The sequence below is a fragment of the Parus major genome, chromosome 20 (genome assembly GCF_001522545.3).
Source record: "Parus major isolate Abel chromosome 20, Parus_major1.1, whole genome shotgun sequence".
NCBI classification, from domain to species: domain Eukaryota; kingdom Metazoa; phylum Chordata; class Aves; order Passeriformes; family Paridae; genus Parus; species Parus major.
Genome location: NC_031788.1, coordinates 703,495 through 718,504, shown reverse-complemented (window position 1 = coordinate 718,504; position 15,010 = coordinate 703,495). Strand labels below are relative to the sequence as shown.

At 55.2% G+C, this 15,010-nt stretch overlaps 1 protein-coding gene across 9 annotated transcripts in view; it reads right to left on the bottom strand.

Moving 5' to 3' along the window:
* CHD6 (chromodomain helicase DNA binding protein 6) overlaps positions 1–15,010 on the bottom strand; it is a 56,481-nt gene that overhangs the window by 9,336 nt on the left and 32,135 nt on the right. For 6 of the 9 annotated variants that reach the window (XR_004499930.1, XR_004499931.1, XM_015647527.3 and 3 more), the window contains exons 21-33: positions 14,752–14,954; positions 11,322–11,481; positions 10,671–10,760; positions 9,673–9,776; positions 8,944–9,073; positions 8,656–8,716; positions 7,928–7,985; positions 7,048–7,267; positions 4,873–5,081; positions 2,292–3,830; positions 1,555–1,703; positions 1,072–1,278; positions 3–449 (exon numbers count right to left, since the gene is read on the bottom strand). Coding sequence is in view for 7 of the 9 variants with exons in the window: in XM_015647527.3 (XP_015503013.1) it covers positions 3–449; positions 1,072–1,278; positions 1,555–1,703; positions 2,292–3,830; positions 4,873–5,081; positions 7,048–7,267; positions 7,928–7,985; positions 8,656–8,716; positions 8,944–9,073; positions 9,673–9,776; positions 10,671–10,760; positions 11,322–11,481; positions 14,752–14,954 (3,577 nt within the window). In the remaining 2 variants the exon portion in view is untranslated. The remainder of the gene's footprint in view (positions 1–2; positions 450–1,071; positions 1,279–1,554; positions 1,704–2,291; positions 3,831–4,872; positions 5,082–7,047; positions 7,268–7,927; positions 7,986–8,655; positions 8,717–8,943; positions 9,074–9,672; positions 9,777–10,670; positions 10,761–11,321; positions 11,482–14,751; positions 14,955–15,010) is intronic. The other 3 variants (XM_033519059.1, XM_033519061.1, XM_033519064.1) reach the window with 1 other exon arrangement.

Here is a 15,010-nt window from a genome sequence, read left to right as displayed (position 1 = left end):
ACCTGCAGCCTGTTTGGAAGAGTCCTCTCCTTCAAGAAGATGAGGTCCATCCCTTCGACATTTTTCCTCCTGCCCCGTCTCCTCCTCATGGCAGCATCATCTCTTCGGAGGCTGCCGTTCACAATCTGTCCAGTGACAGGATGGATTAACCCTGCCTGTAGGATGCCAGACAAGTCCATGCCCAGGGAGCTCTGGAGGGCGCTCATGGTCCCCAGTTTGGGCATGTTTGTGTTCAGGGGGAAAGGAGAGGAGTTCCCCGGGGACCCATCAGAGGCTCTGGACAAGTCCACCGCTGCCTCGCGCCAGCCATTCAGCACAATGGGTGGATGGACATGGGCTGCTGCCAGCTGCTCCAGGCTCCTCTGTTTGGCATCTCTCTCCATCTCGAATTCATAGGGTCTCCTGTGCTTCCGCTCGTCTTTTGCAAAGGCAGGGCTCAGGAAACCTTCCTGTGTGTACCAAAGCCACAGAGGGTTACAGCTGCTCCTGCCCTGCCCCAGGGACCACAGCTCCTCACACCAGCACTGAGCTAATGGTCATCCCTGCCTCTCCAAGGAGCCCTGAGGGATGTCAATTCCCTGGGCATATCACAACTCTTTTCCCATGCAGGGATGGTGCAGGAGCACCCTTGCACACACTCAGATACCCAAAGGTGTTATAACCATGGCTGCACTGCCAGCTGCTGGGGCCCCAGGTCACCAGCTGCTGTCTGTCCAGTGTGACTGTTGGGGACCAGGGCACTGGGACTTGACAGAGCAGCCTTGCACCCCTTCCTTTGGGATACCAGTGGGATGTCCCCTTTGACCACGTCAGGCTGACTCTGGAAGCAGCTCTAAAGCTGCAGAAGCTGTGGAGCTGCCAACAACAGCTGTGTTCCAAGGAGCCTTCAGCAAGGTGACCACAGCACGGGGTGCACACCAGGAGCTACCACCAGGGGACCAAGTGGCTTAAGCCATGTGTCATACACCCCAACTGGCACCAAGGGGCCCCACCTGGGGAACTCCTGAGTACTTCTGGGCAATGTGTCACCCCAGAGTCCTGAGCCTGTCACTGCCCAAGGGGCCCCCTCACCTTTTGTACCCGTGACATTAAGACTCCGCTATTGAAGCTGGGATCGGGGCTTTCTGACTCGGTAAAGCTGCTCCTGCTGCCAGTGTTGCTGGCCATGGCTGGGCTTGTCAGCAGGCTCTGTGCCTCAAACTGCTGGCTGGAGGAAGGCCACTTGCCCTTCAGGATGGCATGGCAGATGTTGTCAATGCGGCTGATGATCACACGGTCCTACAAACAGAAATGGACAGTGGCAAGCTAAAACTGGAACGCCTGACCCGTGTATGACAGCTCAGGATTAAAATGAAGCCCAGCCCAGGTGATCTCAGCTCAGCAGTGAACTGCTCTGGGGGCATCTCCACAGCACAGGTGCTTGGGAAGAGTACATTGGCCAGAGCATCCAGTGCAGGTGCAGAAGACCAGAGGCAGAGCTGGACCTGTGTGAACCACTGCTGGCAGGGATACCCAAGAACACTTCAATACAAGCTGTGTTCCTTTTAACCTCACCTTAGGCCACTCAGAGAAGGAGTAAAGCGTCTTCTCCTGCAGCAGCTGGGCAATGGTTGGTGCCCGAGCATCCTGAAGATCATCCATCTCCCCAGGCAGGACAGAAGCAGAATTCTTGTTCTCTTCCTCCAAGTACTTCTCTGGACCATCTGAAAAAGCAAGGGAGAATAGAGCCCACCACCACCCTGCCTTTCTCCCTGTCTAGAGGTGGGGATCATGGCCTCACACATTCCCACCCCAATGCCCAGCTGGCTCCACAAAGGTCCCAAACAGTCCCCAAGAGTCTCCAACAGAAGCAGCAGACTTGGATCAGGGCAGGCAGCCCAAGTTGCTCAGTGAGGACCATCACTCCCCTGAGGTGAGTTTGGAGGGCTTGAATTGGAGTAGGCCTCCATCCCTGACCATTCCCAGGTGGGGAGAAGGAGGACATATGCTTTTCCACTGCTCAACAGGCAGTGCCCTATGCCAGAAACAGAAAGGCATCCTGCATTCTATGGCATGCTCTTAGCAGAAGGGCTGCTGGGGCTCAGGGTGAAGAGTTCTGGCAGCTCCAGTGGCAAATGCAGCCCCCAACACCTTTTGCTCCCTACTGCAGCAGCTAAAAGGACCTCAGCTCCTACAGATGGGAGGCCACTCCATGGGCTGGCCAGCTCCAAGGTTTGGCTCTGCAGGGAAGAGAGGAGGTCCCTCCCACCATAGCCAGAGGTGACTCTCTGAGGGAGCTCTTAGGACCATACCTTGGCTCTGGTTACTGCTGGCTTTCTCCTCATCATCCCTGTTCTTACACTCTTCTTGCTTTATGCCCTGAGGCTCAGGGTGTGGGGTCTCTGTGCAGCCTGTCTGCCCCTCAGCATCTTGGCTGAAGGGCTCCCCCATGACACAAGGGGGCTCTGCCCTCCGAGGTTCCCCCTGAAGCAGAGGTGTGGGCAGGCTGAAGGGCTGGCTCTGAGCCTGGCCTGGTGAGTGCTGCTGGGTGCTCTCCTCGTTCAAGCCACAGTCCTCCCTGCCCTCTGCCCTGGGAGACTCCCTCTCGCCGTTTACGTCTCCTGGGCAAGTGTCCTCAGGTGTGGGGAGACCAGAGCTCTGCTCCTCACCCCCCAGTTCATGAGCCTCTGGGTCACAATCAGCCCTGGTCCTGGGACCATTCAAGCCTTCCACAGCATCTGCTGCTGCCTCAGAGTTATCATCATCCTCTTCGTCCTCCTCATCTTCCTCACTGTGGCTCTGACTCGGCCCCAACTTTGCCTCCAGTCCTTTCTCCTGCAGCAGACTGATGAACCTCTGCTCAGGAGGAACCTTCAGTTCATAATTATGGAGACTGGGACTGTAGAGCCCCACACTTAGGACCCTTTCCATGGTGTCGTGCTCGGGCAGCCCTGCTGACGGGCTGGCAAGTGCTCCTTTCTGTTCCAAGCCTTTGCTGAGCTTGGTTGGGGCACTCTGTGAAGGATTGCTCTCGGGGGTAGAAGGCAAAGCCTCAGCTTCCTCATTCTGATTGTCCATTCGGTCAGAGCCCACCTGCAAGCCCTCAAGGAAGGGAGCCTCTCTCACGGCATCTGCATCACAGCTGGATGGATCCTCATCCCCCTCCAGCTTGCCCTCAGAGAGTTTGGCAACGCTGCTTCCAACATCTGTGCAGCTTGGGCTGTCCCTGGCGAGGGAGCTCTGCTCGCTGGGACAGGCCTTCTCATCATACATCATGCACACCAGCGAGTCTGGCAGCGAGCTCTCGTCATAGTTACTGGAAATGATGTCCCGGACCTCAGACATGAACGTTTCACAGTTTGTGTCCAGTGGGCTGCCTCCAGCCTGGGACATGGTGCTGTCCACAGTTTCTAGCTTGATGTGACTCTCGGCTTCATTCTCCAGGGTTTCACAGGTCTGGTCCATCTGGCTGTACACAGGGGAACTGTAGAGTTCGGAGTTGGACTGGTAAAGGCAGCAGAGAGTTTCTGGGCCTGGGAGCCCTGTTCTTTTATGCTGGGCATAGTTTCTGTACGCGTCTAAAAAAGACAGCTGGGGGTCATTCATGATGTAGTAATCTGTGCGGTTCAGGCCATGCTTGGCGGTGCCGATCAGCAGGTCCCGGTCGTGTTTGCCACACTCCCACCACACGGGCAGGTAGAGGCTGGGCCGGCACAGCTTGAGGCGCTCGTGGAGCTGGGGGCACTTGAGCACCTGCTCGCGCACCTTCCGCAACAGCTCAATGCGGTACAGGGTCCTGGCAGCACGCTCTTCCGTGATGGGCTCCACGTAGATGTCAGGGTCTGGAGGACCTACAGCAGGGACAGAAAAGCCAAGGACACATTACTTTGGTTGGCAGGAGTTCCTCAGAGGCAGTGACAAGCAAGCTGTGTTTGCTCATACTGCAGGTGAAATGGGGCCAGTGCTTGAGGCCACTGTTGAGGCCTCTTTTTCCAGCCTCAGTACCTTCCAGTCAATATCCCACCAGGTGGACACAGGGAGTAAAACCCCTTGACTTGAGCAGCTGGATCAAGAGCAGCACCAGCTGCAGAGGATTCAGAGTCTTGTTTGAGCTCTGCTCGATCACCAGTGCTGGAGCTGCCTGAGCCTGCAGACGGAACGGCACCCGGCACTTTGAGCCTTCAGCCCTATGTCAGGGAAGCACAGCTCATGCAGCTCGTCTGATGAGGAACACCTACCTAAGGCACAACATACATGCAACTGTGCCTAAGGCCTGACTCCATGACAGATCTGAGGCAGAATGTTTTCTGCTGTTATTGAAAACAAATTGTTTTGTGCCTCAATAGCCTCTGATGTCCTGTCTGGTGCCAATGCAGGGCCTCTGCAGAGCACTCAAAGAAAATGGATGCCCTGTGTGTTGGCCAGGCTTTCTGAGCCTCCTGCAGTGGATCTAGGCTTTACCATGCAGCAGAGCTCCACAGTCAGCACAGGCATAGATGGAGTGGACTCTGTGCAATGGTCAGCAGAGGGAATGCTCAGAGAGCAGCAATACAGCTCACCAACAACCCCCAGCTCCAGCACACAGCTGTGCTTTATGTGTGCTGCTTCTCTACTTGTTTCTCACATTTAGAAGTTGCTGTCTTAGATAAAACTGGTTGTGATTTCCTGTGAGAACTCCAAGAGATTTGTGAGAGCAGGGGCAGAAGGCACTATGTGGTGGGGACAAAGCAACCAGAAATGCAGGACTTCTGCAAGCCCATGGCCTGCCTGGCATTTTACTGCTTGCAACTGTCTCTGAAACTCTTCCCTTGCTCTCCTGCTCCACAAGAGCAGTGGGATCCCTTCAGCATGACCTAGCATTACCCCTCCATAGGCCATACAATTTCCACTCACCATCCTCTTTCCACAAAGGGAGACCACAGACATTCTTGCACATGGCCACAAAGCTGTAGAAGTACTTCTCCAGGCTCTCATCCGTCTTCTTCTCCAGTCGAGAGATGGCTCGGAACTGGGCCCAGTCAAAGATTTTTTTCTCTTGGTCATAGATAACCCCAAAGGAGGAGACAGTGCGGTAGAAATCTGCCTGCTCCCTCCTGGTCCACCTGTGGAGCAGGGAGAAGACAGGAATACCACTGAGACATGTTGTGGGCCCAGAACAGGCAAAGTGGCAGGCAGAGAGGTTCAGAGAGCACCGTCCAGTTACTGACCAACAGTTTTGAGGGAGGTGTCAGGGGGAGCACACTGGGGAGACCACCACAGCCCAAGACACACAGGGAGGAGGAGCAGCCTCTGGCTCTTGACTCATTGATGAAAAAACCATCTTGGCTGTTTCAATAAAGCCCTGAGTGCAGCTCTGGGCTGTGCTGCCAACAGGGCACAGGCTCCAGCAGTTTCTGTGGAGGCACAAACCTATCCCATCTACTCCCTTCTTGCCACATCAAGCTGTTTCACTTCCATGGGAAGGTCAGTCCTCTGTACCAGGAATTACAAAGGAAGGATATGCAGACACAGTTCTCATCCAGCCTCTTCCAGAGAGAAACTGAGACTGGGGCTTGCTGCTGTAGGGGTCCCAGTAATAAACACCACCCACCTTACTGACTCCTGTGGACTCCTGGATGCCACCCCCTCCACACCAGAGCAGAGCAGCAGTGGTGATGGAGGGGTTCAGTTACAACACTCTTAGAAAACAACTTTCATGCTGGCTTGGACCCTCTGAGCTTTCACCTTGTGGGACCACTCATAGACAGAGATAGTGAAGTGTCCTGGGCAAATACAGCCCCAAGCAGTGCCCAAAGAAACAGCCACAGAGAACAGACCTGGCTGCACACAGCAGGGCAAGGGCAGAAAAAGGGGAGCACTGAGGCCTGAAAAAAGGCTTCCAGTCAAATCTCAGCCTCTAAATTGCAGCTCTGAGCCAGCACCAGCAAGCAGCTGAGACATGTCAAAGGAAAGTAGACAGGGTGACAACACTCACAGCACTCCACAACTGCCCAAAATACACCTGAGCCAGCATTGTCATCTCTGATCCCAGGGGCTGCAGTCATGTTTCATTTCAAAAATGGGAACAATAAGAAACTTAATAAATATATTAATGATCCAAATCAAGGAGCTCAATGGTGAATTTGTCAAAAGGCCTCAAATTAAAGGCTAGTGGCAAACTCCTGTAAGGTAATCTCCCCTACAAAAAGCCCAGATAATTAAGGAGCAGAAGATATCAGGCTGCTGTGATGCCCACAGCACAACCATTGATGCCCCCACCTTAAAGAGGGGATGGTATGACTGGAAGAAGTCCAGGAAAAGAGGAAAGGGAAGGTGGGCTGGAGCAGAAAGAGGCCAAGAACAGAGCACAAGGCAGCACACATACCATGTGGTTATGTGGGGTCCTGCTTCAGGTTCACTGGGAGCAAAACCATTGAGGGCTGGTGACCACAGAGAGTCCCAGGCCCAAGGTGGCATGGGAGACTGGCAGTGATGGCAGCAGCATCACCGTCTGCACACCTTCCCAATGGCTGCAGAGAGACACTCAGGGTGCTGGGACAGTCCCAACCCCTTCCCACCTACTGAGACACAGATGAAATGAGAGCACAGTGCAACCAGGATATGTCACCACAGGGCTCCAGAGGCCATGAGCAGGAGGCGAAGCCAGTGGTGTGAGAGCCACAAGGGTTGGAAGGGCAATGCTCATGGGCTTTGACAGTGATCATCTGTCACTCTCATCCACAGTATACCCCAAGGACACAGCTCTCCTCTGCTGAGGCTGACCCCTAGCCCAGCAGACACTGGATTTGACCCTGAGGAGCTGTGCCCTCCCTGCTTTCAGTGTCACCACCTGCTACCTATGAACTCCAGCTTGCAGTGGAAGCTGCTCCCCGGCTGGGCTGGCTGCTGGAGCAGCAAGGCTCCCATGGCTCAGAGCACGTTCCCTGCCCTGCAGGGACCCATGTGATTCCATGCCCTGGGCAGCTGGCAGCACTGAGAGCTCTGATGACATTTACCTGGGTCAGCTCTGGGGGCCAAGGAATTCAAGTGGGCTAAATCAGCTTTGTAAAGGCTCCTCTGCTGCATTACCTTTTCTGTATTTCTTTGTTCACTGAGTCCATCTCAGAGGCTCTCCGGAACATCTCATCCTGCAGCCAGTAGCCATGGTTACCAGGCACCAGCATCTCCGTGCGGGGAGGCACCTCCTTACGGTTGCAGCGCTGGTAGACGGTGACGAGTCGCCGCAGTCTGGCCGTGAGAGCAGAGGAGACAGGCCAGCAGGATCTGTCTGAGTCGGAGCCATCCTGGGCTTCAAACATCAGCAAGAACATTACTATTTAGCACACAGGCAAAGCCACAGGTTCCCACATCCTCTGGCAAGCTCCAAGAGCTTCCTCCCACCTTCTGCCTCCCATGGGGAGCACTGGCAATCACAGTCATGAGTAGGTGGCCATGTGACCATCCCTGAGCCTGCTGGCTCACAGCCTCACCATGTCTTAGGTTCCTTCAGAGAGAGTCCAGAGGCTGAGATCAGGGTAGGAATGATGGCTCCAGGCCAGACCATGCATGGGAGAAGGCTGCAGCTCCCAGCTCAGCAGTGGCACTAGCCAGCCCATGGCACGTGCCAACACTGCCCACTGCAGAGACCTCACACACTCAACTCATGCAGGCAACTGCATGGATAAGAGCAGGCTAATGGCTTCCAGTCACCCTGGGTAGCTTTGGCTGGAATCACTCAGAACCCTGGCTGCCCTACCACAGGGCCCATCCATGGGTCACCTGTGAGTCTGTGCAGGGAGGGCCCCTGGCCAGGTTGAGCTGCCTCACACACTAACACAGAGGAGCATATTCCTCCAGCCCAGCAATGTGTTCCTGCCACCAAGCAGTGCCTGGGGTAGCACTGAGATTCAGCTGTGCCACACCCAACCCAGGGAAGCCATGGACCACACTGCAGGAGACATGGCCTCACCTGCCGCTGGTTCGTCCCGCTTCTCACTGGCTTCACCCACCCCAGAAGCCACGATGTCCTGCAAAAGCAAACGATCAGAGAGGGCTCAACCCCACACAGAACCCCCTGTGCCCACAGCCCACCCATCCTTGGCAGGGTGCAGGGTGGTGGGATGGGCAGGGTTGTGTGTCCAGTGCCCTTGGGCTGCAGATGTTGGCTGTGCTCAGCACATGGGATCAGAGGTGACAGCTCAGATGGGCCATTTTGGGCCTGGAGGGAAGGATCACCACAGTGACAGAGGCTGCAGTACCACTGCTCAGGACAGTAGCAGTGTGACTGCCTCCACTGTTCAAACAACCCCTGCATTCTCCTGTGCTGCCTCTTCCCTGATCTTCCTCTCCCCCAAGGCCATTTCTTTTGGGACATCCCTGACTCCTCTGCCAGGGCCCCACGTGGCTCCTGAAGCCAACCAAGGCTGAGAACCAGCATTCTTGGGCATCCCCAGACCTCAATACCCCTCAGCTCCCCATGAGGAAGATGCTGTCCAGGTCCACAGGTAACACAGAGGAGCACAGTAGAAGCTGTGCTCCAGGGAGCAGAGGCAATGCACTCAAGATGGGGCTCAAACAAGGCAGACCAGCCATGCTGGCTCCCTACTGCTCCAGAGCAGAGCTGATGGAGCCAGGCCTGCACCACAGGGCAGGCTGGGCAGCATCAGATGTGTATCTAACAATGTGAATCCCACTCACCTCCTGTTTTGACAGTCCCTCCAGCTTTTCTCCACTGCTCTCTTCTTTTTCCACACTGCCCCTAGGTGAGAGTGAACAGTCCGTGGTAGTGGCAGCACAGCCCCTGTGGCTGTGCCAGTTCTCAGCACCAAGAAGCAAAGAATTGGTGCTCATGCCCTCCCTCCACCTCATACTGGGGACCGGCTCCCTTCTGCCCTCCCCTCTGCACTCAGCAGCACAGCCTGCTCCCTCCCTCCACTGCCCCAGGAGCGAGCCAGCTGCAAGAGCTCTGCTCCATCCCCTGCCCACCTTTCGGCAGCATCCTGTGCCCCATCGCTGACGCCCTGCTCGGCAGAGAGCAGCTTCTCATCTGGCATGCCCACCTTCTCCAGGAAACACAGCGCTGGGTCCGCCCGCATGGCGTTGTACCGCTCGTAACCTGCCACACCACCAGGACAGACAGACAGAGCAAGGCCTGAGCCTGGTTCACAAAAACCTCCTGCTCCTGGGACACAGCTCCTCACCTGGCTCTCATTCCCTCTGTGCTGCCATGAGAGCAATTCTCACACCCAGAAATTCACAACACTTTCCCAGATCTGCTAATGGCTCTGCAGCCCCCGGGCAGCAGGCAAAGGGAAAGCCTTCCCATCCCACCCAGCAGCAGCACAGCCACCATGCAGGGTGCAGCTGGGGCAAACAGCCCCATGTCTCCTGGAAACCACACCAGGACACCATGATGAGACCAAGAAAAGATCTGTGCCTTGCCTTTCTTCTCACCCTCACACAGCAACTGCACACTGTGTTTGCACCTGGCAAAACAGAGTCTACCACGAGATCTGGCATGGCCACCCTGGGCACTGTGGGGTGCCTGTTCCCCACCCAAACATGCTGCTGGCACCTGGGGAGAGCTGTCCTGGTCCTGTGTGGCTGTGGAGCATGGCCACAGTTCTGTCCCTCGCACTGACATGACATCCCCTGCAGTGCCAGAGGTACTCATTCCCCCCCACACCAGCACCCACCAGACAGCTGGGTACACACCATGCTTGAAGACGCCAATGAGCAGGGATTTATCAGCTTCAGCATTCCACCAGTCCACTGGGATCTCCACGTAGTCAATGTCTGGCAGCAGCACATCCAGCTCCCTGTGGCAGACATGGTATGAACACCCCCTCCCTCAGCCTCACCAGACACTGAGGGGCACTGGTCACTGCTCAGAAGGGACAGGGGGAGGCAGGAACCGCTGACTGCTGGATTGGGGACAGCTAACGAACACTGACCTGGGGCCTGCTGTGACATGGGTACACATCTCCCTGGGGTCAAAGAGCTGGAGATTTGGTTCCACCACAACTGCTGCCCTCCTACTCCTCTTTCTCCAGGGCAGTGGGTGCCCCCAGCCTCATTCTCCTCCCACCCAAGTAACACCAGAGGACTAAAGATCCCGTCTGATCCAAACAGCATTTCATGGGGTAAAACACTTCACACCTACCAACCCCAAAAAGAACAGTGTCTCCCCACATACACTGGTGCTGACAGAGCTGTGCTGGGGAATGTAGCAGCCTCTACCTGAGGAAATCAGGCTTTTAAGCTCAGGAGCTGGCAGGCTGCAGGCTCAGTGCTATTACAGAGCCTGTGGGGCCCACGGTTCCCAGTGCTGGGAGGGACTGCAGGCCACAGCATTGGGGCATACTCTGCTCTGTGGCCCGGCCCTGAGACTGGGAGTAGTCTCTGTGGACTCCCACTTTGATAAGGGCCCGTTTGTCAAGCAGCACACAGAACCATTTCCCTTGCAGGGTGTCCCTGTAAGTCCCCACCGCCCCCCGGCTGGTGCTACAGTCTCAGAGCTGCCTCAGCAGGGCTGCCACAGCTGCAGTCTCTGCACAGGCAGGGGGACTCCCAGAGGGTGAAGTTTTTCCTGAGGAAGACCTGGGGTCTGATTCATCTGGAGCTGCAGAGAGCCCAGAAGTGGTTGGGTCACACACCCGTGGCAGCGCTCAAGCCCAAGAAGCCTCGCAGGGGTTCACTGTGAGGTCCCTTACCTGGCAGGGGTCCCCTCGAAGGCTTTATCCGCAGCCTCCCCCAGCACTTCAGCCTTCAGGTAGTAGAGCATTCGCACCCGCAGCAGAACCCTGTCCCGGGAGGCAGAGAGGTCAACAAGGCCAGTGAAACCTGCCTGACACCATGTTTTCCCAGGTGGAAGGACCCACTTGTGTAAAGCAGGATGGGCAGTGTCATGCCACACTGCCCAGCCCTGTGACCTACTGGCCAGAGGGTTGCTGCTCAGGATACGGCTTCCATGAGCTGGAGGGGAATGAGGGTGGTCCAGCAGTGGGAGCATGGTGATCCTCTGTGAGATCTGAGCCCTTCACAGCTCCCTCCCACCCTCCCAACACTAAAGACCCTCAGCCCACTGTCTCCTTGAGCCAATAGGGGCTCCCACAAGGTGGGGGTTTAAACTAAAAGGGGAGAAATTTAGATATTAGGAAGAAATTCTTCACTCTGAGGGTGGTGAGGTCCTGGCACAGGTTGTCAGAGAAGCTGTGACTGCCCCATCCCTGGAAGTGTTCAAGGACAGTGCTTGGAGCAGCCTGGGATAATGGAAGGTATTCCTGCCCTTGGCCAGAGTAACGTATTAAGATGTTCCTTAAGGCTCCTTCCAACCCAAACCACTCCATGATCCTGTGACTCACTTGTTACAGTGTTGTTTGAGGTGCTTCTTGTAGCTGTCATCATGGAGCACCACCTCGGGGTTGCAGGTGGCGAGCCAGTCTGCATTCTTTATCTCAGGAAGCAGCATCTGGTTCTTTGTCTTCTTCCCCTTCCTGCCTCTGGGCACAGGTGCTGACAAGCCTGTAACAGCGAGTGGCAGCCAGTGAGCACCACGGGCACCATGGGCCCAGCACTGCCACCAGGCACCTCTGGCGCTGGAGGCAGCCTGGGGCAGCAGAGCTGGGAGCTGGAGGGGCCCATGCAGAGCTTCCAGCTGCAGCCTGAAGAGCCAAGGAGAGGAAGTGCATGAGGAAAACACAGAGCATGGGAGAGTCCATCTCTGTGAAAAACTTGGGGATCACCACAGAAACTGAACTGCTGTGCATTCTCAGTGCAGTGCCGAGCCCAAATGACAACATGGCCCTTCAATGTGTAAAAATATCACAGAAAAGGGGTGAAGCATGGAAAGGACCTTGGTCCTGGGCATAGCCCTCGGAGACTTAGGCACTACAGCCACCTCTGAAGGTCACTTATGGGGACAGTTATTTGGGACAAGGGCTCAAACAAGAAGCTCCCAAATGATCAAAGAGCAGCAAACCTGCTGATCTCATCTGTAAGGGCTGTTTCTTATATCATGCATCTGGAGCAGGGCTGGGGGGAATTGGATCACTGCAAGGGGGCTAAGGTACCAATGGGAAAGGAAATGCGGTCCCATCTGTCTGACAAGGATAAAATGAGATCCAGTGGCTTGAGACGAAAATTAAACACATTTCAACCTTGAAATAAGTTGTGAGTTCACAGCAGAACATGGAAACAACTCCTGGTGGGGTCACTGTTGCTTGGAATCTCCAGAGAGAGATAAGCTGCCTCCCTGGGCAGCTGCTCTTGTGGTAGGAACTGCAGCCATGAAGGAGAAAGGATGCCTGAGCAGTCCCATCCCATCTGTCTGGTCTTGTGACACCAGTGAAGAGAAAGTGTCACCATGTCATCAACTCCTGCATAAAGTCTGCAGCTCCATGACAGGACAAGGGCTGTGACCCAGCTGGCTGCTGCAGGCCTGCAGTAGGCACCAGGCCTCCTGAACCCAGCAACAAATCAGCCTGAACTCTGGGCAAATGGCACTCAGCAGCTTGGCCTGTTCCAGGATGAAAGGCAGGATGGTGCTGGATCAGAGCAGAGCTCTGAGTTGGACTGTCTGGGTGCTGTGCTCACCCCTTGTGATCACACAGATGTGGGATTGAGAAGAGCTCCAGGATGCCTGCCCCAGCAAGGGCTGAAGGTTGCTGTTCCCTTCTGCACGTCAGGGATGGGGCAAGACTTGCCCGGTCAGCTCTCTGCAGACATGAGTGGTACTGAGGATGCCTGTGGAGCCACAGCAGTTACTGCCTGACTGAGGAAGGAGCACTGCTCTACACTACAGTGTTCTGCTTCTTCTGCTCTCCTCCAGCTCCTGTCAGGCGGAGATGTGGTTGTTCCTCCGGCCCAGACAATACAGAGGTTTCACAGGTGGGAAAGACATTCTAAAGAGTTGATGGAGGAGCTCCTGGTCGCTTTGCTGGTCAATATTCAATGCTCTTGCACTAAAGCAATCCTGACCCTCCGCTGAAACCATGGCTTGTTCGTTACTTGGCATTATCTAAATCTAATAAGCCCACTCATACCAGTTGATTTGTTTCTGACTCTTGTTCTGCTTCCCACAGGACTCTCAAGCCCACTCTCAGATGCTCCCAGGGCAGGGCTGCATGGCAAGAGCAGGAAGCAGCACTGCAAAAGTGACTCCCATTACAGGAGGTGACTGGAATAACTTACAGCAGCCACCAAAAGCCACATCCTTGGACCTTACATTGCAAAAGCTAGTTGGACACTTCCAAGCAGAAGGAAATGATGACATTGGGTATTAAGCACCATCTATGATGCACTTGGCACTCAGCAGCATCACCACTCCAGAACAGCCTTCCCTGTGCTCCACCATGTGGGAACAGAACTCCCAGATTTCAGCTCAACTCCCTGATGTCAAAAGCAGTCTGGAGAGCTCCAGCCCCCTCACTACTCACCTTGTGCCACAGATCACAAGTACAGAACAAGCAGCACATCGCTGCTGGGCTCTGACTCCCTGAGGGACACTGTGGCCTCCCCCAGCCCCACTCAGTCCTGAGAGCCACAGGATGCAGGCACTGTGCTGCAAGGTCAGCCAAAGCCCTCTGGCACAGCAGGCAGCGACCACATCGCAGACCACAAGTCCAGATCCAGGGAGCCAGCAGCCACTCCGAGCTCAGAGGTGAAGCCAAAGGCTCCGTGGCTGCCTCATTCACAAGGTGGGCTTTATGGCAGCCCCAGCCCCAGCAGAGCCTACAGAGAGCAGTTACTGTGCTGCAGGTGGGGAGGCCAATCTGCAGTGTCCATCACTGAGGCAGAGCTAGAGCCAAAGGGAGAGCAGGGCTCTGGGTGACCTGTCTGAAGCTGAGGATATACTGGGAACCTCTGCATAACAGAATACAGACAACTCTAGCCAACAGATGCAATTACAGATCTGACATGTGACACATGAACCTCGGACACACTGACTCTGAGTAGAGAGAGCACAGCCAGGCCTAGGACAAGGGTCCTGCTACACAGAGTGAGAAAAGGCAGCATCACCTGGGGAGCACTATGCATTGTGTGAGTCTCAGGACAATACAACACTGCACCTCCACCCATCAGGGCAGGCACTGCAGACCAGTAGGTCTGGGACAAGCACCATGACAAGGGGAAACAAAAGCTGAAAATCACAAAATCACAAAATATTCTGAGTTGTAAGAGACTCACACGGATCATTGAGTCCAACAATTAAGTGAATGGCCCATATGGCGATCAAACCCACAATATTGGTGTGATGGATGCTCAGCTGCACCCCTAGTTTTCCCTGGTGTAGTTGCCTGTGCTGCCCAGAGGCACAGGCAGGGTCCTGCACCACGTCCATGCTGTGCCCTGTGAGGCTCTGAGGAGCAGCCTGAGGCATGTCCATACCCTGAGTGGAATGAGCACCCTCATCCCTATCACACCAAACATGTTTATACAGTCACTGGTGCTCACAAGCCCACTGCCCAGCATCTCCCCGCGCAGGGGAACCACGACGGTATTCACAGGCCAGAGAAGACTTAGCAGCATCTCTGCTCCCACCACAAAGCTCTCTCTGCATAGAAAGCCAGAAAACAGCCACCCTCACTCAGCCAGCCCCTGCTGCTGGCTGTGATGGTCAGTGTGGAGGTCAGCTCCATGGAAGTCCCTTTCTCTGTGCAGTGAGAATTGCAGTGCTGAAGCACAAACACTTGCAGACTGTTTCCATCAGTTCTGCTTTGAATTCTGCAGCCTCAGTCCCACAGGCTGGCACAAGGCAACAGGTACAGATGCAATGGCAGAGAGAACACGCAATACCTGAGTGATTCTGCAGAGCCTGATTCTGGCCATCCTTCGTTGGTGTGATGAGATCCCAGATAAAACTCTTAATCTTCTCATCCCCCTTGTAGTGTTTGACACAATACACCAGCAAGGCCCGACAAATCATCTCCATGTCCTTCTCATTCAGGTGCCACTTGAACCGTCCATGGGTCAGGATATCTTTCCAGCGTCCCCAGCTGAAAGAGCAGGAACACAGAGTAAACACTCCTGTGCAATTAGAGACCTTGCTGGC